We start from the raw sequence: 24148 nt of genomic DNA on the forward strand, positions 1-24148 counted from the left end.
CCAATTCTGAAAGCAACAGAAAGCAAAGTAATTCTGAGTAATTATCACTCATAAGAACAGAGGAGAAGAGTTTGTGATTGCAGTAGCTCAACACAGGGTTTAACTGTGGACAAGGCATTTGCCACTGTTGCTCTTCCTCAGGTACAACCCGAGCAACTACCTCTCCAAAAGCTTTTAGAGTTCATTTGGTGTCAGACAAAGCACGTGTTTCCATTTGTGACCACACAGTTTCAATTAAGCTTGCAAGGAAGTAACACAACTCTGATCACCTTTTCTTTATGACTTCTTATTTATCTGCCACAAATCCCTTCTTTCTAGCTGTTATATGTAAATTCAGGTCCAAGACATGAGAATAAACTATAGCAAGATCCTAAAATCCCTGGCCAGCCTTGAACACACGAGAGCTTCATCACATCAGTTTGAGTCTATTTGCCTTACTTCTTACAGACTACATAACCTACTTCTTTAGGTTTAGCTTTAGGAATATCCACTTTCACCAAAGAGCAGATGAAGACAGTTCTCATGTATAATGCTACCTGACTATGCTATTGCTGTAGATCAGCTAGTTTTATTATCTGTTTTTGACTCTCACTCTATGAACTTTTGTAAGCATTTATAATATGGCCATCCATTTGCCACTGAAATGATCCTTGGCAATAAATCAAGTTTTCTTTTTCTGGAAGTACCAAGATTATAGATGAACTTCAAATTCACAGGGAGAAATTTTCTAAAAATGTGAGATCATTGCCATGTAGAAGAACTCAAAATAGCCAGCACATGAGACAGTCAGTCCATCAAAACAGAAAATACATTATTATTGTGGGCAGCAAACGCTGCTGATCCAAACTTCCTATACCTGAGATCTAACAGAAAACACCAAAAATACTGAAAATTGAAGTATTTGCATAAAGTATTTCAAGGATAAAATAGATTCGTTGCATGAAATCAGAACATAATGATACTCAAGTATTCAGGCCTCTTAATAGCTAATTAATGTTCTCAATCTGGTTTTAAAAGCAAGGAAAAACATGCAGAATGACCTGAAACATCCCAGCATGCTAATAGAGTTAATGCTGTTCTAATGGCATTTACAGATTCATCTTTCAAAAGAAATGAGTACAGCATTAACTCTATGCATTTGGAAACATTATTTCAAAGTTTCTCTTCCCAAAGCTGTTTGATAACACCCATTTCGATCCAAGGTACCTTGTTCTGTTTTCATAGTGACCTTTTTGGTCTGTCTTCAGGACAGTTTTCTGCTGCCCGCCCCAGGTGTGTGCAGAATTTCAGCGTGTACTTTTAGGGCTCCAGTTCCTTCTAGACATTTTTTAATACTTGAAAATAACACTCTATATAGTACCTTCTGCTAAGCAACTCCCTGCTCTACTTAAATAGTCCTAGTATGTCTACAGAAATCAAATTTATGAGCTAAAAGAATTACATGGCCAATATTTGGTGTATTAAGAAAAAAAATTTATGACACTGGTAGCCCATTCTGAAAAAGCAATACTCACAATAGTGTTGCTCACACTTTTTTTTCTAAGGAATCATAAAGACTATTTGACTTAGAAGATCCACATTCACACCAGCAACTTAAAAAGGTTATTTTACTGGAAACAAATATGACACAGTAACATCATATGAATCTATTGTTAATACTAATAAATCTCCTGTTCAGATAGATACTTATTTACATATAAACACAGATATTTATTTTAGGGTTCTTTAGTTTTCCTCTGTTGCCTCCATCTGAGAGTTTTGCTGCTATAGTAACCAAAAGCAATAGACAAAATAAGATGTCTCTCTCCCCAGGGGTGATGCACAGGCTTTATCAGTTGTACACACAAAGACAAAATAAGGTGGGAGGAGGGGAAAGAGGGTAACAGTTATGGGATTAAGACACTGTATCTTTTGGGTTGCTCTATGTTTCTACATTTATGTTCAAGTCTCTTTTTTTTATACGTTCTTTTCTTTTTTAACTTTCAATGGCAATCTTCCCATTTGCAAACACACTACTGTCACAAACACATTGTAAAGCTCCCAATACACAACTACTAGCATTTGGTAACAGATACACATGGCTGAAAGAGCCTTCTTCTTCCTTTCTGTATACAATTATTTAAAAGACTGTTATTTAAAAAAAGAGGAAAAAAAAATTAAGCACTATGTGCATCTACCCTAAGAAATTCTAGCACAGATTTTTTAGAGAAATGCTCCTATAATCAGAGAATGGCTTGGGTTGGAAGAGACCTCCAAAACACATGTAGTCCAACCTCTGCAGTGAGCAGAGACATCCTCCATTAGATCAGATTGCTCAGAGCCTTGTGGAGCCTGCCCATGATTATCTCCAGGGGTGGGACCTCAATTACCTCCCCAGAAAACCTGTTCAAGTGTTCCACCACCCTCATAGTAAAGAACTTGCTTCTAATATCCAATCTAAATCTACTCTTCTCTAATTTAAACCTGTTGCCCCTCATCCTATCAAGACAGACCTTTGTAAAAAGTCCTTCTGCAGCCTTCTTGTAGACCCCTTCAGGTAGTGGAAGGCCACTATTATCCTTGAAGCCGCCTCTTCTCCAGGCAGAACAACTCCAGTTCCATCAGCTGTCCTCATTGCAGAGGTGTTCCAGCCCCCTGATCATCTTTGTGGGCCTCCTCTGGACTCACTCCAGCAACACGGTTTGTTTTTATCCTCCAGTTACAATGGAGTTAAGGAAATCAGGTTTTGGCTTAAAAAGTAAAATTGTTTAAAAGGGAAATGCTTTGGGAAAAGCCTAGTGAAATATAGTCTCAGGCTTCTACTGAAAGTATCCAGTTTATCAGTTGAGGCAAGAGCATCTGGCTCATACCTGACACATAATCAAGCTGGGATTACATCATTTGTTGACATCATTTTCCAAAACTTCTCAAAACTTCTTGCCAGAATATTGCTTCTTGGATGAGAAATGGCCAGAGCAGTCTGTACATTCATCATTCCTAGACTGCTGTAAATGACTAATGTTAAATGTGTCCATTTAATGGGTATGCTTGTTGCAGCCTGAACAAGCTTGTGTTTACGTCTCTTCGCTAGCTCCCAGTCAACATCTGGTGACAACTCCTGGCTTTGGCCCTAATCTTAAATTAAAATCAACCCCTAAGCAATAAATCATGTCACAACAGCAATGAAGAACAAACTACCTTTTATGAAACCCTTAAGAGTGCTACTACTTCAGACAGGATTCTTCCCCTCTAGAAAAAAAGGTACGCTTGGTCAAAAGGATGCTATGATGGAAAGTTTCCACAGACCATGCAAATGCAGAGACTCTTTCCAACTGTGGCCTGCTTGTGAAAGTCACTGCATCACAAGACGGGATCTACAACACTGATTCCAAACTAATATGTGATCAACAACACTGATTCCATGCAGATCCTTGCTGCCTGGGGGAAAAGAACTGAAAACGCAGCATGGCCCCACTACAAGTCCCAGGCCTAAAGGCAGAGAAGTGCTAAAGGTTCCTTTGATTTCAGCAGAGACATCCACGTGTCAGCAGTGTCATTTGACAGCTCAGACGTGATGGTGAACAGCATCTGTGTAAAATCCAGTATTGCACAGAAGGAACTATATAGAAGTAGTATAGAAGGTAGCAAACTAAGGAAACCTGAGCATCCCACACACTTGAAAATGACATTTTAAAAGCATGATATATTAAAAACATTTAATTTTGAAAGCACTCAGTATGTACACACTTCATGCCAATAATAAAACTTAGAAAAATGTTCACACATGGTTTGTTTCCTAAGTAAGCACTACAAACAGATTCTCCTCTCTATATCCCTCCAGCCATTTCCTCTTCTTTTAGAATAAAACCCATCTGTCTCAATTAATTCTACTGCATTGTAAGATCTTTTTTCTTCTTTTGATGCCATCTCAGTGTAACTGAAGCCTAGAGATGACAAGTTATACCTGTTCTTCTGATTGCCCTTCAAAAAAACCTACCTTTGTTTCTCTCCCAAAAAAATGTTTCTACACTAAAGATCATTAAAATCATGTGCCACCAGTAAGTTGTTTTTTCAACTCCATTTTTAATATTTTATCTGCCATTGTGACTACAAAACCTGAAACAGCCCACAGAAGTGCAGCTAACCTCAGGAAGCACTCCAAGGAGTTCTACCCAAACACCCATTCTCCCTCACACATGTACAAATTTTCCTTTAATTTTATTAGAGTTTGATCAGACCTTCACAACAGATTACATAAAAATCAGTTAATGGATTGGATTTGGAAGACAGAGACACAGTGGCTGTTGTCCATACTGCCCTTGAGATCAGTTCCATTGTGAAACACCTGTTCTCCTCACTACATGACTTGCTGCAGCTTTCCATGCCTGTCCCGAGCCAAAACCCTAATGAGCTGCAAGCCACTCACACACCACACAGCACCTGGGATGAGCTCTAGCTCAGCAGCTACCCCACACTCTTTGTATTCATCACAGGCCTCTCCCACACACTACAAAATATGTTCAACATTCTACTTCATGCTGCTTCTCATCAGGGGCCTTAAGACAGGATTGGCCCTTAGATTTGCTTTGGGCCTGGAGGAGGACAGCTGTTTAGTTGGGTTTATGTTGGGGTTTTGTTGCTAGTGTTGTTTTAGGTTGGTTGGTTTGTTTTTTAAACCATGTGAGAAGCACTCCTCAAGGCTGTACCAGAAGCTCTGGGAAGAGGGCTGTACAGTCATGCCGTACTTCTCCTTTCCTCCCAAGTTCACAGTAGAAGACATTGCCAGAATGGCCTCAACCTCCTGGGAGTCTCACATTTCTCTCATTTTTCTTAAAGCTATGGTGTTTTAAATTAAATCTAAAGCAAATGAAATGTCATGCAATTCAGAACAAATTGCTCACAGTTGTGTGGGCAGCCATGTAAACCACCAAATGCAGGCCATCACAGCATGATGTGCAGTCTCTCTGATCCACAAAGAGCTAGAGGATGCTAAACAGTGTCGGAAGACTAGGCTGGAAAAGGAAAAGCTGTCTGGTGTTGTCCCAGTTGGGTTGCTTTTGGAGTGCTTCTAGAAGTGATGTAGAACCTCCTCCTAGACTCTGTCTAGGGGAGCTATCCATCAACCCATTACACCAGGGATTCCAGGAGCAATCTACCATGCAGCAAGGACAACAGAGTATTTAAACCCTACGGTCAAACAGGGTGATCCAAACCAACACCAAAGACATGCCCGGATACACCAGTTTGAACACAAGCATTTATTGGATTTTATTTTTTAAGCAGACAAGATAAAATATGCTGGAAACCAATATATGTAATTCTATTTCTCTAGACTAAATTACAACCTAATTAAAATAACTTTAATGAATATCAGTCCAAAAACAAGGAATGCAGAAAATCTAAAACATAAGAAAACCAATGAATTCCAATGGAAACTAAGAATATTTTGGGTATTGCAATTTCAGTGCAAACTTTCCAGTTTGCTCTAAAGAAATGTCATAATTATGTTGTACAAGTATATTTGATATTTATATAAGGCTAAAGAACTATGAAGTATCCTCTTTTTATTGCCTTTTTTGTTTATTTTTCAGGAGCGTTGGTTGGATGGCTTTTAAAGATCTGGTAAAGATTCTCTCTCAATCCCCACAATGGAACAGTGCTAGAATCAAAAACATACAATCACAATGAGAAGTAAATTTTTAAGCATAAACCACATCTCTGATATTTTTGTTACAATACCAGGGGAAAAAAAAAAAATCATTAAACTACTAAATTACTGTAGGTAAAAGGTATTACTGGGTTAGATCTCTTGATATGGATATAAAATTACTTACTCTTCTCGCAAAATAAATTCAATATTTTCTGGAGAAACCTGTCCTGTCACAGGATGTCTAAATGACGTGGTCTGCTGATTATGGCTGAAAGGAAAAAAAATAATTAAAAAAAATAAATATTGCTAAACTCAGTAAAATGGATTTATGATCTCTAAAAAGCAGAATTGTTTATTCTGATGTTTTGGCTGCTGCTAACCCAGAAATGAAACATACTTCCCAGATACTTTTGAACCAGACATGTTTTCAGCTCCTTCCTATTTTCTTACTGATTTTGCCAATGGCACACTGTACCATGTAATTATTGAACAGGCTAATGTTTTAAAAGTAAACTAGTTCCAATTCTTAGTTAGGGAAACACTTGAATTTATGATTATTTACACCTGACTTACCAGATTATTTAAACAAAACAGAGAAATTTCACACCATAAATTGCTGATTTGTATTTCTGTGAATTCCATAGATCTGGACAAGTAAAATGCTATACGATATTTTACACAATTTGCAATAGTTAATGAGATTATAGGGAAACTGTGGCAGTCATTTGTTGAATGTTTGGGGTTTTTTTTCCCTCTACTACGGCATTTCCTCAATGATTTTTCTTTTCACCTTCATGTGGAGGATCATATATAGCCTTGGGGTTTTTTTTCTGTTGCATGGCCCATGTAGAGCAACATAATTTACTATTTCATCTGAGTAGAATTAAAATTGGGATTTTCTACAAACTATCCCCTCAGAGTACTATTTAGACATTTTGCTACCCTCTGCAAAATACTGCTATCAATTAAAGACAATTATTTAATCTGTGTAACCATACTTCTACGGTGTATAAAATCTGGAGTGAAGAAAGCCTGTTCCAAGATAACTTGGTAGTCGTTTCTCCTTCCCAAAACAGATAATTTCAATTAATTGTATGGAAAACAGGACCACTTCTAGGGAGTCTCCTACTTATTAAGCCACTTACTCCGCAGCCCTGTCCAAAAAAGCAATCTATAAAGATCACAGGTCTTCAAGAAGTAATTAAAAGTCTCAGTTCAGAATTAGAAAGGTTTTGGCTGACATGCTGTTAGATAGCCTCAGAATTAAAGGGAGAGCTCCCTTATTTAAGGTCCTATATTTTCATGGGTTTAGTTAATAGCATTAAGGTAAATAACATCCAAAACTAGAATTTCCATCAAATGCATCAAAATCCTAACACACTGAGAATATATGCAGGACAATTTTTTTTTTTTTTTAAAAAGGCAGCCATGAAATGAATTATACATCAAAAGAGCCAAAACTTAACATGTCATCCTTTGTTTGTTTGTTTTAAAGAAGATTTGGGGTTTTTCTTCCTGTAATGCCCAGCAATTTCATATCTTGCAGATCTGACCCAACTGTCTAGCATAGCATGTCTAGTATAGGATATCCCCACAAAGAAACAGAATAAAGAAATATTTTTGAGCTTCAAAGCAATGAAATTCTATAGCAAGCTAGTGGCCTTTCTGTAAAGGACAGCCAAAAATCAAATAACCCAGTGCACTCATGACATTCAAACGTATTTATAGGACACGTCTCAATTTGAAAACAACTAAACACCTAATAAAAATAGCACAAATGAAAATATAACCCCAAAAATCTCCAACAGCAACAAAAAAATTCCACCCACAACCAAATCCATGACCTGCTCACACTATTTACCACTTGGAGCATAAACAGCAGAGGACGTGTTCTGTTATTAACTTCTCACCCCTTCTCCAATATCCTCAGCCACGACAAGTCTTGTATACAGGACCAACAGAATGAACATTTTCAGTGAGAAGCTGAGAGCTGTCACAGACTCTGTTACACCAAAAAGACTTTTTCCAGCCTCACCTATCACAAAAATTCTAGCCCCACAACCACTAAAAGCCGTGAACAACACCTCATGCCATCAACTACCTCAAGGCACCAGCAACAGCATTCATTCCCCAGACTGGTGGGAACTGACTTCTGCTGCAGAGGCGGGTTAATGAAGTACCTGTACAGTTTCCAACTCGTTAGTTTTGCCATGAAATCAGAGATCAGGAGAAAGAATTTCCAGTAAGCCTGCAGTGCTAACATCTGCAAAGCAGCCATGACCACCTTCTCATGGAAGTGCTGCAGAGTATTGTTCTAAAAGAGCATGAGTTTATATTCTAATTTTGGATATATATCCAAAGGAAGGAATAGGAACTTGCAGAGGTTTTCAAAGAAAAGAAGAGATAAATTATAACAGTAACAATTAAACTCCTTGTTTGTCACACATTGCTTCAGTCCTGATTTGAAAGGAAAGACTTAGCTTAAAACTGCAGTCTGTTCAACCTTTGATGCTTACCCTGGGACTACTAAAAAAATGAAGATACATTGTTAGCTTGAAAAATAATCGATGTACCTCATCACCTTTGCTCTCCAGGGGCAGCCTAAGTGTCAACAAATTCTCATCTGTAGGTTTTTAGTAATTAATAACTGAGTCTACAATTAAGACTAAGAAAAGATACTATATTCCATAAGTGGTCTAGGTTTATTTAGGAAATGAAGCCACCCATTATACCATACTAGCACTTCTACAAATGTTTTATTGTTTCCCATTAAATAAATAAATTCACCAGACCTTCGGAAAATGAATTAGCCCTCCTAGTGTAATTAAAGAACAATCTCATTACTAACAGACTAAATATTACTTGTTAATAATAGAAGTTTCACCTGGAAAAGAAACACTTATTAAATATATTAGCAATTGTATTTTGGGACAAGTTTTGCACTTCAAACATTAAGAGCAGTAAAACAAAGGATAGTTCTGCTACACCAGAAAATGCAGATGGCAGTTTCACAGACAAGGAGAAGGGAAAGCAAACCCCATACTCTGCAATTCTGCAGTGTCAACAGTTGGGACTAGACTGAGAAGAGAGAAATGAAACCACTGCCACCAACAATTAGTATTGCAGAACACAGTGGTTTATTTGAATTTGAAAAGTGAGAGTTTAAGTGTTTTGCCTCACAGGACTCATTAAGAATGAGCAATACTATTCAAAACAACCTATACAACAGATGGCTAATACCTTGCTACAAGGAATTAGATAGCAGGGAGATTTTTGTCCACAATGAGAGCAGTTAAACATTGCAAGAGGTTGCCTAGCAAGGCTGTGGAATCTCCATCCTTGGAAACAACCGAACAGAGCCCTGAGCAACAGAACTGAACTTTTAAAGTTGATTCCAATTTTGAAGCTTCCCTGGCTCTGAACAGGAGGGGCTGGATCTGATGGGATCCAAGCGTCCTTTTCAACCTAATTATTCTGTGTTGTCGTTCTCTACTGGTCCCTCCATCTTTTCCTGCAAAAATAATTTAATTCTTGCAATACCTTTGAAGCCTTCCCACTACTTAAATAACGTATTCAAAGAATATTAACAGTTCCTTGTTTTGATCAGAACATGAGAAACAGTAACATTAGGGGGTTTGTAGATTCAGATTACAACTAAGACATTTAAACACTTCCTCAACAGCACTGTTTACCCAACCGTAACAGTAACACCTGCACTGAGAGGGATCTAGTAAACTTGTTGCACTGGAAGTTCTTCCTTTCCATGCACACACTAAGGACAGGCTAGGCAAGCCTCCCTGCTGTGAATCACCTATATATCCTCCAAATAGCAACTGCTCAATGTGTTTCTATTGTCCAGATATCTACCATGCCTAACTGGCACAATGACAGAGCTTTACTGAAAGGACACAATGTGCTGCTCCATTCTTCATGTCCCCTTTTATTTTTTTTCCACTAGAGAAATGCTTCATACCTCCATCAAAACTGGGAAAGGTTTATGATGCCTAACCATGTGAGTTCTGAACACTGTGGGAACTCATAGTAGTACAGCACTACACTTTTGAAATGCCAAGATAACTTTTCTCATAGCTTTACAAATTTCCTGTGTGATAAATGATGGCATTTTTGGTCTAAACTACCTTAACACCAATGAACTAAAGCGGCTGAGAAAACCACAAGACCTTCAAGATGTAAACAGCCTTAACACATCTGGCTAGCATCAGCCCACATGTGGAAGAGTGCTGCTGGAGCACCTGATGTGACTTTCAAATCAGCCCTGGGTTAGAGGTGGGCAGATAGAAACAGGTAACCTTACAAACCAGTTGTTTGTGATCCTACTGGGTGGCTGGAAATGCAGACAGACAGACACCTTACTGGTCACAATCAGAATGCAATCTAAAACATTTCTCAGATACTGATTAAGCAACTCTGCAAACTGAACATTGCCTATCATTTATCTGGAGAAATCAAAGTTATTTAAGCACAAGAAAACCACACCATTACAATCCAGTCTCCCATCCCACATTATAGCTGACACATGTATGCACTTTTGCCTGCAAGGACCTTTTTGCAGAACTTGTCATTAACATGATTTCATCTATTTATTTTTTTCCCCTTTCAGTTCATTTTGTATTTGAGTGAAAAACAGATTTTAATAATTAACTTTTGGATGTGACTGATGCTGATGACCATTTGTTTGAAGCCAAGCAAGTTTATAGATTGCTTCTAGTGTAAATTTCAGTGCCTAGGCAGATGAACTTTAAATGTGTGAATCAACTATTCACTGAGTTTACATCACATTAACAACCAATGTATAAGTTGCAAGAATAATTTATGTTGTCATTGGACAGCCTGTTCTATAAATTATTATGAGGCACATCTACAGTATGTTTTTTCAATGCTGGCTGACTCCTTTACGCTCACCTGCAAGACTAGATGAACATGAACATCTTTATGCTGAATATCCCAAATGGTGATCATAGTTAAGGGTGAGTACCCACACTTCTGTGGGAGTTACTGGTGGGGGTGCGGCTGACAGAAGATTCCAAACAGGAGAAAGTGCCTGGATCTAACCAGGCAAACAGCCAGCCATAGTTTGTTTTATTTCATAACCTCTTTCTGAAATAGAGCAGTAGCTTCTAAGTAGTTTCAGCATTGCCTTCTGCATATTTTTTAGCTATCAGACTTTAGAATTGGCTAGGAAAAAAAAAAAATCAATCAATAATCCAAGAAAACCAGTGTCATCAAAGTTCTGCAAATAATATTACTGGGGATAAAAAAAAGGCAGTGTCATACAGACAGAATTTGGAAAAATTAGGAGCATTAGCAGTTAACTGTATTACACAAACAAAAGTACCCATTACAAGCTGGACACACACCAAACCCCATCTTTTCAACATACTGAACTAATACCCACAGTTGAAAACAGTAGAGTGTCTTCTCAGAGTAGTGGTAAAATCCTTCCTTCCATGTAATCAGTATCTGGGAGACTTTCATGAGATCAGAATTTCATTCCCTTGTATGGTTTAATTAGCATTTAAGCCTATTGCACGAGAATTACAGACCACAAGTGATCCTCAGATCTCATCTCCTCCTCCAACTATCCACACTAAGAATTCACATGTGTTTAGTTAGTTAGACAGAATCTCATTCTGTAACTGCCCTGAGCACCTATGTTTGTGACTACAATCAGTGAGCACAAGAGCCTTTGCTCATAAAGACACCTAAGGGGAGAGCTGGCAGGACCTCAGATTATACTGTATTTTCTGTTCCTCACAAAAGTTGTCAGACAAGAAAGCTTGAAACTAGCAGTGAACTGACAGCCATGCTCTCACATAGTGTTCTTCCCTCTAAGCTAGCTCACTAATGGTACAGTTGAACTGCAAGTTTCTTTGAAACAGACTTTTTTTTTCTTCCTGTCTTAATGAACTACCCAAGGTAATTTCTACTTTCTAATAGTAATAGCAACAGGAAAGATTTTGTGGTTAATGAACATTCTTTTCAGAACAGATCTAATAAATCAATAGCAAGCTACTATAGAAAATGCCACAGGATCACTACAGATATTTTCAGTCATTAAAAGAGCAGATAAAAGGACAAATACACTGTGATCACAGGATCAGCAGAGATTTCTGTAACAGGCTGAAGTCACCTGATGATTCATAAATCCTCTTGATGCATATCATGAGAGACATCAAGAATATATTAAAAATAAAATCACATTCAAATAACTTGAAATTAGGCAGGGGAGGGGGGGAAGTGTTTAAATTTTGCAGACAAGGCAATCTTTAGAAAAGAGGACATTCCTGAAAATTGAAATTTGATCCTATTTGCTTGCTTTTACAGTTTTCAGTAACTTTAGAGTCCCTGCCTTCAAAATTGAAAATTAAATATATTTTTTAAAAATCTCTGATCATAATTCAGTAAAATTAGATAGGTAAGAGATGACTCCTCGTTTAAGGAGTTCAGCAAGAAGGCTCTTCACAGTGATGTATGACAAGAATACAAGAGAGAGCAGCCATAAATTGAAACAAGAGAACTTCAGACTGCACATGGGAGAGGCTTTTTCTCCTTGAGGATACAAAAGTGAAGGTGGTAAAGCACTGGAACAGGCTGCCCAGAAATGTTGTGCAGTGTCCATCCTTGGAGGTTTTCAACACTAGAGTGGAGAAAGACCTAGGCAAGCCAGTCTGAACTCATCACTAACCCTGCTTTTAACCCTGCACTAGAGAGGTTTTGAAGTCTCACCCAAACCAAACTGTCCAGTTGGGTACAGTTGGCTGGGTACAGTTTCTGTTTCTACCCCAAAGCCAAAAAAAACTACAGCCAAACCCTAAAACAACCAAAAAAGGTTTCACAGAACAGTAAAAACTCCACATAATTCAGGAAGATAAACTCAAAAACAGATTAAAACTTCCTCCTTCAACCTTTAATAACATCATTTATTAACTGCTTCACCAAATAACTACCTCCAAAGTCCATTTACATTGTTTTAATAAATATTCTATGAAAGTTGTAACTTTACAGAGCCTGGGTTTCGCTGGTTATGTTTTATCTAGCACAACATACATTCCAACCAAAGCCTTTCTTGTAGTGAAGAACATTCAAAACAGATATGGGTGTCTCTCAGTCCCTCTCTGGCCCTCCATTTCTTCAGGCATCAGGCTAAGGAATAAACCATGATATTAGCATCACATTCACTGAAGTATCATTTAATATGAAGAAACCACAATTCCCACAGTGCACACCTATTCTTGTGGTTTGACTGTTCATGTTACCTGGCATATATATTAATAAAAGTTCCTTCACTAGCAACAAACTATTTGAGCCTATCTTGCGGTTAAGTCTGAAACACTCCAAATTTTATCCACATACAGCAACAAAGTTATTTCTTTTCGTTTGTGTGAATCCTGACTGTATTAAAGGAGTTTCTCCTTTCCCAATTTCATTTAATTCACTGTGGTGGGTAAAATACAATGCATCTCCTCCAAATTTAAATGCATTTGTTAAAGACTTTTTACTATCAAATCTTAAAATGGACAACAGTACTTTTGCCTGAGAGAGGACTAGTAGTACAGGATCATCCGCCTAGAGCAACAAGTATAAATTTGTGGAGTTTATCAGACCAACTCTTCAGCACTCTGAATTACACACCTGCTGGTTACTTTCCAAAGCAGCCCAGAACCTACAGCACTGAAATACTGACACACACAAAAGCTACAACTTTAGCATCAGCCCACAGAATGCTACTGTACGTCACACAAATCCACGCTAACCCAAAGCCAAACTTAGACATCAGAGTTAAAAGTAACAGAAGGCACATCAACCAAAGGCAACAGGAGCCGTTTCCAGCAGACCTTCATCATCCCCCCTCTTTTCAGAGCATTTCTTGCCTCCTGAACAAACCATGGGCACAAAGCCTAGCCCCACGGCACATCTGCACACACCACACATGCCAAGGTCCAATTCCTATTCCTAAAACTTTTCTGCTTTTAATACTTATTTTACTCACTGCAAGAACCCATGCAAATGGTTTGAAAATGAACAGTTTTGGTGTACATAATACCAGAACTTTCTTTGCTAAGCATAAACAGATGAACTAATCCTGCAATAGACAATTATTATCAGTCATCCAGTGTATTCTCCCCAACCTACAAACCTACCACTATCTAATCAAAGCATGTGAAGTCACAATATAACCTATAGCAAAGGGTTAATAACAACTTGCATTATTGGCATAAATTATGAGTTTAATGTACTGAATGTCTAAGTATGTGAAACATAAGAAAACTCATATAATTACATTCTGTGTTTCATTTGCTGAATCAACACACTGCACTAGCAGCAGGTAAAAATTTGAAACTAATATATTAAAATGCAATACAATTAGCTGTGAGAAGAGTGGCCCTGAAAACAACCCAGCCAGGGAAGAAGCATTTGCATTTTCTTAATGTCACTGAGCAGACACATCAACAGTGCCCAAATAGACAACTTGGAGAAAGCCCATGGTAGACAGCTGATGACAATACAAAGATGCAGTGGCTAAGGAAAACAGCACAAGAAACACAAAGAAATACATTTTTCCTCTTTCCATCTGATAAAAAGCTTTAGCTAGCAAACAAGTTTTTTTAACTACTTTGTTGTTTTTCTATGAAGTGGTTTGGTGGTTTCATTTCTATTAGCAAACATCAATATGCACTATTGGATAGTATGCAGTCAGCATTCAACTTCAAAATCAGCTCTGAATTAGACTCTCTGTGAAACCACATTATCCCATTGGGGAAGATGAAAAATTTCCTTAAACACATGAAAAGTGTTTTTATTTTTCAAAGTAACTAGAAGGATGAAGCAACTACCACCTTTCACAATAAGCCTGGAAGTCAACAGCCAAATATAACAGCCAAACAAATGAAATCAAGCTCCTTAACTCTGGTCCAGTGTGGCAGGCTGAAGCAAAACCCAGCCAAAAGCTAGCTCTCAGTATGTCACTATAGATAGTGGAGCTATCAGCTACATTCCTCCTGCTCCACTTGAGCAACATATTACAGTCGCTTTGTCTGGTTCTTGTCCTGTAGCTCCACAAAACTGAGGCCCCCACCAGAGCACTCCATTCTCACTGAAGTGAAGCTGGTGCAGATAACACCTCCAAGACTACAATGACCTTGTTTCTGCTGCTGCTTTATTGCCAGGGTTTTCACAGCCTACATGGCTCCACAACAGGGCTCACAGAGATGACTATGAGAGAAATATGCCCTTGAATAAGAGCTCAGCCAGAGAATCTCCAATATTCACCCACCTCTCACCTTTGTAATGCAAGGACTAGTTCTCTGCCACCTCCCCAAGCCAGTCAGTGACCTGGGAGGACAATACTGTGCTGGTTTACTTTTTGGCCTCAAACCACCACTGCTTTTTGCCTATGTCAAATACCAGGACCAGAGCAGAGCACAAGCACTACTGGGGACGCTGGCTTTCCTCCAGTCAGCCCATGCACAGGCAAGGGCAACAACTGAAGTGAGAGAACCTGGAAGCAGGCAAGATCTCATATTGCTGACGAGGCCTGGGGTGAGGATGGGGAGCATTGGCAGGATTAGAGATTGAAAGAAATTCCAAAAACTTCTTTGGATTCTGCACTAAATCCTTTCAATGCCAAGCCAGCCTCTACCAAGCATGTGACTGAAACTTGGCAGCTATGAAGCTGAAGTAACTGCACATGAAATATTTGTTCTTTAGGTAATTATTTAACAACACATACAGCGATAGAAAGCCTTCTAAAAATTTACATTTTCCACTTAGAGAAAACTTTGTAATCTCTTGAAAATATAGCTATTAAATAGCTGTTCACTATTCAGGCAATTAAAAGGTGTTTTCCCCTTCAGATGGAGCAAGATCAAAACAAAAGTGCTCCAAAGCTATGAGTGAGCAGAGCCAGACTAAGAGCTAGACATTCCAGATAAATTCAGTAAAAACGGGTTTACCCAATGATAACTTTTAAAATGCAAAAAGCCTCAAGTGCAACATGATGAGTCCTACATGCATTTATATTTGATGAGAAGAATTACATGGAGCGTAATACCTTTTCACATTTTCAGTGCTTCAGCTAAATTTTAATTTACTAATTACAGAAATGCACAATGTTTTAAAAGACACTGAGATAAATGTATAATCGAGCAACTTAATTATTCGCAAAAGAAAAATTCGGTTGTCTGGGGAGGTAGGGGGGTGGTGGTGTTTGTTTTGTTTTTATTCTGTCGACTACTCTGTACAGTTAAATCACCACCACACACCAACATTGCAAGGATTTTCTCGTGATCTTCCCCTCCTCTCCAAAACTACATTTGACATTACAGCAATCCAAACCAAAGCAAGGATTTATTTCTGCCTTCATGGACACTATGACACACTACATTAAAATTTTTAGCTTTGACTTCATAAAACGTACTTAACATTTATTTGCTCTTCACTTTGTGTAACTGTGAAATATGTTAACCACTCTTTTCCAAGCATCCTATCTGCTGTCCTAAGTACTTACAAGGAATAGAATAACTTGTCTGCACACCTACTCACTTGGTCTCTCATTCTTTCACATGAATTCCATGTACTCCTGAAAAAGCTGCAACTTACAGCAATAATCTCCAACAAGAGGGCAAAAAGCTCTGAACCTGTTGTTTGAAAGCTGGTTAGCTGTGACTGTAACATTCAACCTTTCTGGGACTTTATCTGATTACAAAAGTCAGAACTTCCAAATAGGAAACATCTCCTCAGAGAACAGTAAGCAACTGGACAAACCCTGTATTATTTCCTCCTCAAGATTTATATTCTCCACATAGAAACTTAGGCTATTTTCTATATTCATTTCTCACAATCAAGTAATCAATCATAAATTATTATTCTGAATACTTGCTGTCCACACTTATTTAATTCTAATAAAATGACCAACAAATAGCACTTAATTCCTAAAAATTTAACTTAAGAGGTGCTGCAGTTACACTGCTTTAAAGAAACCAAACAAAACCCATAAATCTTTAAGTAGCACAGAAAATAGTAAGACGTCTGCCTGACTGATTTTTGGCAGTCCTCAGTGACTCACAGAATGATCCTGCTTCAAGGTTATATTCATCAGTTTTGCATAATAAAGTTGAAACAAATTAAATTCATTGAATGATGGCATTTCAGTTGTCTCAAATACTAGATCAGGACTTAGAAATGGGTCTCTCCCACAAAGGAAGAAGTGGCTAGATTCGCAAAACCTGAATGCAGTAAGCCTTTCTGCATCATTAACAGACAAAAAGTTAATGACTTTGGCTCTACTGCATTGGGATTTGGGAGATCAGGACTCAGATCTGAGCTCTGAAGCAGATTTCTTGTATGACCTTGTCAAATAATCCTATTTTTGTCAAATCACCATTTTATGAAGACTTTCAAGAGACAGAAAAGACCAATTTAGAGTCTTAACCACATTGCAGCTTTTGGGGTGCTATTGTGGTACACAAAAGCAAAAACATTCCAATAGCAGGAAGGACTACCTCAACCTTCCCAAAGGAATCCAGCAAACCTGGGAAGCAAGAACAGGTTGGAATTTCTGAACCTAGCTAAACAAGACACATTGCTGTCTTACAAGTTTAGTTGTTTACTGATTCACAGAAAACACATAGAAGTTTGTTCTTCTTTTGTATCCAACATAAAACCCACCTGTATTCCGAAGGCAACATTTTGGCTACATCAATTCTTTTCATTTCAAGTACTAAGTGTATGGATGTGGGAAGAAGGAGGATGCCTTTTACACTACTGTACTTTTTCGTAGTTGTGAGGTAACACACTGTAAAACAGGATACAACTCAGTACAAACATCATGAAACCTAATGCACCATGATATGCAGAAAGCAAGTTTAGCAAAATTATTTGGTAAAATTAAATTGCCAGTGCAGCTCTTCAAAACTGAACCAACCAACACCAGCTGAAAACTCTTATCTTCAAGTGTAAACCTCCAAAACTTAATTCTTCCTGAGATTAACTCTGCTATACCAGTTAATCAAAATCTTTCTGCTCAGTTACTTCCTAGCTACTGTCAACTTAACTCACTCAGGTACAACTTAGAAATAACTGCACTGAAACATCAAGTTCAGCCTAACATGCTCCAGAATGTGTTTGCTTCTGTGGTATCACATGCTGTCATCTTACTGCTCTTTGAAAACAATCTAAGAATATAAATCCACATTAGTGATGCTGGTAAAAGAGATAAAATTCCAGGAGTGATGAGTGGCAATATTTGTTCCTCTCATAGCACAACATTAGAATGACATAACTGCATTGTAATGCAAATGATTGTTGCAGTAAAAGAAGGGACAATGCCCTGTTCCTGTGCAAGATGCTCCCCAGGAAAAATAAATTAATTATTCTTCTATGATGCAGACTTGTTTACAAATCAAAGCAGCATTCTGGGACTCCCATGTTACACTCCACAACTTTAATACCACTGAAAATAGCTATTCTCCAACAGCTCACAAATTCTGCAAATACCATGCACATATTCTACATTCTTCTGATGTGAGGAGGGTGCTGACTACAACATTGTGTTCTTAAAACACTAAGAAAAGGCAGCTCGAACTTTTTGGCACCTTGAGACCTATGGTCCCACATCCCTTACATACCTACATACTTATCTTCACTCTCAAATATCTCTATTGACATGAATGTAAATCTAATCTGTATGAGAACTAGGAGATAGAAATGAAAGCTATTTTATTGATACAGTAGAAAATGAGAGCTACTGTGGGAAGAAAAAGCCCCACTAGAGATTGACTTAGAAACGGTCAGTTACATTCCTGTTGTAAATAACGTGATCTAAAGAAAATAAACAGTGTAATTGATGGAAGTGCCAGCACTAATGTTTCTGATTAGTCAGCATGCCCTATGGCAAAGGACATCAGTCAGGTACCCTGCAGGGAATTGTGAGAGCACCTCCCTGCATTTTATATTGAAGAGTCTAATCCAAATCTACCCTCAACCAGTCTGAAGCTGGTCCCTGACAAACGGGTCCATTCCCCAGCTTTCCAGCAGGCCCCCTTTAAGTACTGGAAGTCCCCTAGAGACTTCTCCAGGCTGAACAACGCCAGCTCTCTCAGTCTGTCCTCAAGCAAGAGGTGCTACATCCTCTGATCATCTTTGTGGCCCTACTTTAGACATGCTCCAACAGGGCCATGTCATTCCTATTCCGGGGGCCCCACAGCAGAATGCAGTATCCCAGGCAGGATTTCATGAGTATAAGTGGAATCTTGCTTCCTTCAGCCTGCTAACCACAAATAGGACAACTTGCATTTCTCAGTGTCAATTTGCTCCCCAAAAATTTCCTATCTGAAGAGTTTGTAAATTAAGCATGTTTTTAATCAACTTTAATTCTATAGAAGGTAAATGACACCTCAGGTTTTTCAGCACTTGATATAAGCATCCACAAACTCTTCTCACAACATTTTCAAGGCAGCTGAAGATTTTATCTATTGTGTTAGTTTGCATAGCTATCTTGTAGTGGGAACAGGTGAGTAAAGAAACAATGATGAGGATATAAGAGCAGTAAGGAACAGTGCATGCAAGGAGACAAGGGAGAGAGGTGTACAGAGCTCCAAAACACCAAATGATTGTGATAAAAATTAATTCTCTGCAGTTGCCACCGAGGTGTTATTAAAAAAAAAAAAAAAAAGGTTCATGACAATTCTGATTCTACTACAGGAAAATTATTATTAGAGCTTGGAAACCAACAACTATCTAAAAACACCGTATGAGGCACTGGACTGGCAAGAAATTCTATGTCCTTCAATAGGCATGAGGCATTACAATACATAGCCTAGGTCCCTGGCTTGTCACAGGACCTTCCCTCAGGCAAGCCAAGTTCCAGCAACTAAAGGAAGTCATATAAGCACTACCAGGATTTCCCTAGCCTCCTAATCCTCTACCACTGAAATGTTCTCTTGAGCTCCCAACTGTTCCCTGGGGCTGGAAGCACAGGTAATTCCAGCTCTCCAAAGAAAGAGCCTCTCATCTTCTTCACACAATAACTAATGTATAACCATATATATTATATTAATATTATACACTTTTACAATCAAGCTCACTATGTATTAATAAATTCAAGAATAAAAAACTATATATTAACTGACTTTTGAGATTCCAAATGGAGCAGACTTAAAATGCACATATTCGGAACGCTGGATGTTGGGCATTAGCAGCAGCAGTTGTTTCTGCAAATTAAATCTCAGTGGTATCAATTAGCAGATTTCTCAGGAGATAATTATAATGGGGTACTCAATGCAGACTTCGTAACAGTACTTCCACTGCAACTTCTGTAATACAATAGACCCTTGGAAAACTTTTCAGCTCTCTAAACTATTGCTTTTAGTCTAACCACCACGTCATGCCACTGTGGTGGTAAGAGAAATCTTGGATGAGAAGCAGGAATAAAGACTGCAGAAACTTATTTTATCTTCCAAAACAACAGCTGAAGTTCAAGATACCGATCTCAACCTTTTCTCATGAGCACCGTGACTACAGTACCAGAAGCTATTTTGCTAGTAAGAACAAAAACTGAAAATGTACAAAATATAGTTTAAAACAAACAAAACAACTAATGTTTAAATGATTAAGCACAAAGTGTATTACTTTCAGAAACTGTGAGTTCCAAAGGACAGCAGGACTCCTACAACAGTGCAGTAATACCCTTTACATAGCTGGGACTTACCAAAGGTTTCACTGGAAAGTCTAAATTACAGCTGATACTATTTAAATTATTTAATAGATAAACAGATGCTTAAAAATGAAACTGAAAAACCTGAGATGTCATTTACCTTCTATAGAATTAAAGTTGATTAAAACCATGTTTGATTTACAAACTCTTCAAATAGGACAACTTGCATTTCTCAATGTCAGCAGAATGAACAATGACACCATGCAGTACATCTCCTTTTGTCAGGCTGTAAAGGATTTTTATGAAGCTCTTAAAAATCAATACTCATAGGATGAGTTAAAACAGAGAGAGATAATCTTAGAAAGCACAAGTCTGTATATAGAACATACAGAAAACAAGGATATTTAAAGCTTACAATGCAGTAAAAATATACTTCAGTGCTCTTAATTCTAACATATTTGGCCCCACTCTTAAACAGTGCTTTTCACGTAAGAATTTGTTCTAAGCCACTGACCTCAAAGTTATGATTCAGAAGCAAACAAAAAATACTTTGAAAATCCTTAGTTCACTTATTCATTGGCAAATGTCAGGGTTGACCAAGCACAGAATAACACTTCAGATCTAAGATACTTCATCACCTAAGAGAAAAATCTGACCAATTTGGTCCTAGTCAGTTAGGAGGAAAATTTCATTGCATAATATCAACAGAGTTTAAATAAAGATATCAATACACACAAATCTAACAAGCACTATAAAGGATGAAATGAAGCAGTTAAAATCCAAGAGAAACCTTCAATACGGTTTATTATGAGAAAGCCAATATATCAGTAAGCTACTATAAAGTAACATGAGCTCAGAACACGTAGTAATCATCTTCAGGAATTAAAATATTCTTCCTGAAACAACTCTCAGAACTTAAGTAGTATCTTATATTTGAACAAAAGCAGGTATGTGGTAACAAGGACACAAATAACAGGATTACTTTTGCATACAGTGTTTTGACACAAACACAAACTTTAGTGCAGTACTACCTAACGAAAAATCACAATTTACAAACACCCTCATGTCTTGTAAATCTCACTTCTCTCCTAATTCTTAACCTCATGGAATTGATAGGGATAAAAGCACTGCAGAGACTGTAAAATCAAGAATACAGAGCTTTCACTGCTGCATGTGTTAACTTCCACTGTTCAGAATCAGGATTCATAGCAACCTTGCAGGCTCTGAAAAGCAAGTTTAACTCCACAGTGACTTTTCCAATACAGTCTTCTAAAAATGAATTTATAAAACATGCATGCACACAACATGCATCTTCTGGGATGACAGGCATACACATCCCTGTCATAAAAGCGTTAGAGAGCAATTCACTATCCAGGAACTGCAGGGTGCTGTGAATTCTAACCAACTGCACCAGCTAATGGTTACTAAGAATTTGGCCCTTCTCATCAGAGCAGGGCAAGAGAAAGCAATTAGCAGAAATATTTCACATGGCTCTTAAAAAGAACCTGCTGGCACAAAGTCACCTAGACACTATTTCTTTATACAAAACCATTAGGTTACAAAAAGATGTTTTGAAAGCCCAGTAAAGAAGGCCTGAAATCCTTTCTGAAACGTTGTAGATGTTCATAATGGAACTCTCAGCAGCAATTACTCACTTTGAGGTTGTCACTCAACTGTCACCATGACAACAACAAAAACCTTTTCACCCACAGAGAAGACAACAGGAATTTTAATCACTGACATTCATCCTGCTGACAGTTTGATAGAAACAAAATTCTACTCTAAAAAAATACAAATACCAGTTTAAGATTCCAAGAATAATGTGATTTCTTCCTTTCAAACATCTTGCTCTTTATAATTTTTCCCCCATATTTAGATTTCACATTTGCTATTTACCAAATACTTCAGTAAATATGAATTTTAGAATGGCTGACTGAACTCTTCCATTGCCAATGCAGAATAAGTTTTGTAAGTCACCTCAGTAGGAAATCTCAGATGTTTATCAGTGACTAACTTGTCTAAGTCAGTGTCCCCACGGACTGGTTAACTGCAAACAACTGGAGGCAAAGCATTTCATGTCTTCTCCAGTAGTTGCCAACAGCATGAAAGATTTTAGTCTCTGGAAAAACCAAAGACAACTCAAAGTGCTGTTCTGAGTTTTTAAAAGACAATATTCTACATACTCTTTTGGAAGAAAAATGGAATTAAAAGTCATAATTTTGGATCGTGCAGATTCTTAAACATAAATCCCTAACTTGACAGGGCTATTCATTCAGTCTGTGCAAACAGTCCTGGAGACTAGAAAATACTTTCAGTTCTCTGATAAAAAACACAAGGGAATAAAAAAGAGGAGCACTTGGTGGTAATTTTTCTCCATGCTACCACAAAATAAACTACAGGAGCTATTTTGTATAGCCACATCGCAATGTTTTTTTCTGATGAGCTGGCAAATGGATATAGGTTATTAATGTCAATATTTGACATTATTTGCAGCTGTTCCTATAGCACGGCCTGTGGTCAGACAACAACATTCAAAATACATTTGGAACATCAGGTTAGATCATGGCACATGGGAAAAAAATAAATAAATCACTTCTTGGCCTAAATCCACCATGACATGTCCTATCAAGAAATGTTAAATATCAAGAAACCCATATGATGCAAGAATATATAAACAGGGATTTAAACAATTCAAAATGACAGAAAAACTAAAATCGAGTACTTCTGCAGGTTTCAGAGTAATCACTTTGCTTAGAAATGTTATAATATGCAAAGGAGGGGTATGAATCCATTGGATACAGAGTTGGACTGCCCAGGCAAAAAAGATAGCTTTTGATATTAGGCACATATGTTTATACCACAAGAAAATAACCAAACAACTAGATTACTAGGCATGTAAATTTCAATTACGGAAAATACAGAATATATGCAGTAAAGTGTAAGGATTTCAATCACGCATCCATCTGAAGTGAGCAGTTGCATTTATACAGATTAAGTACATGGGAATGCCAAAAAGCCATTCTTTTGTACACTGATATGTACCCTCACAGAGATATACATGTATGTCACCTTCACAGAATATGTGAGGAGATAACATTTTCAATCCCTTACTTGGATAAAACAACAACAGTTGTTAAAAAAAGGAAAAAAAAAGAAAAACAAACCAACAAAGACACAAACAATAAATCCTAACAACAACAAGAAGGAAGATTAAGAGCAAGACACAATGAATGAGAATTAATTCATATTCCCCAGGACATGAAGCCTAGATGAACATTTTAAGCACAGACTACAACCAGTATTATGGAACTGCAATACAATGACAAAACGAAAATGAACAACCAACCAAACAAACAAAAAACCCAAATGCAAAGGAACAAAGAGAAGTAACTTATTTTGATATTAGAGGATATCCTGAATGGGAAATATGGATTCAATCTAGAAAAGCTGTTCTGGTGAAAGACTTCTAGAACAAATACAAAGGATACTTGGGAGGTATCAATACCGAGAAGTTTAAAGCTCAATGGGGGAAAACAAAACCATGTTCAATGCAGTGAGAAAGTGCAGGTTTTATTGACCAGGAAGATCTTCACATTGATGAGGCAGTACTTTAACATGGAGAAGTGTGAATTAATTATTGATCTCCTGAAAGTAAACAGGAAACTCAATTTTGGGGGGAAGAAACATGAAATTTGAGTGTTTGAGGAATTAAAGCCTAAACCAAACATACAGTTTCTCTAACGCCATCAATACTTACTAAGCTTGATAAGAAGTACCAAAAGTACAGTGCTGAAGCAAAGTACTTCACAAGTATTCCTGCAGCCTCAAGTCTGTGGAGAAACAAC

General features: G+C 37.7%; 1 protein-coding gene across 1 annotated transcript in view; it reads right to left on the minus strand.

Moving 5' to 3' along the window:
- PLEKHA7 (pleckstrin homology domain containing A7) overlaps positions 1-24148 on the minus strand; it is a 125271-nt gene that overhangs the window by 40089 nt on the left and 61034 nt on the right. The window contains 1 exon segment of the mRNA XM_054390524.1: positions 5814-5897. Within this exon segment, the coding sequence (XP_054246499.1) occupies positions 5814-5897 (84 nt within the window).

Source organism: Indicator indicator, chromosome 21, assembly GCF_027791375.1.
Source record: "Indicator indicator isolate 239-I01 chromosome 21, UM_Iind_1.1, whole genome shotgun sequence".
Lineage (NCBI taxonomy): Eukaryota > Metazoa > Chordata > Aves > Piciformes > Indicatoridae > Indicator > Indicator indicator.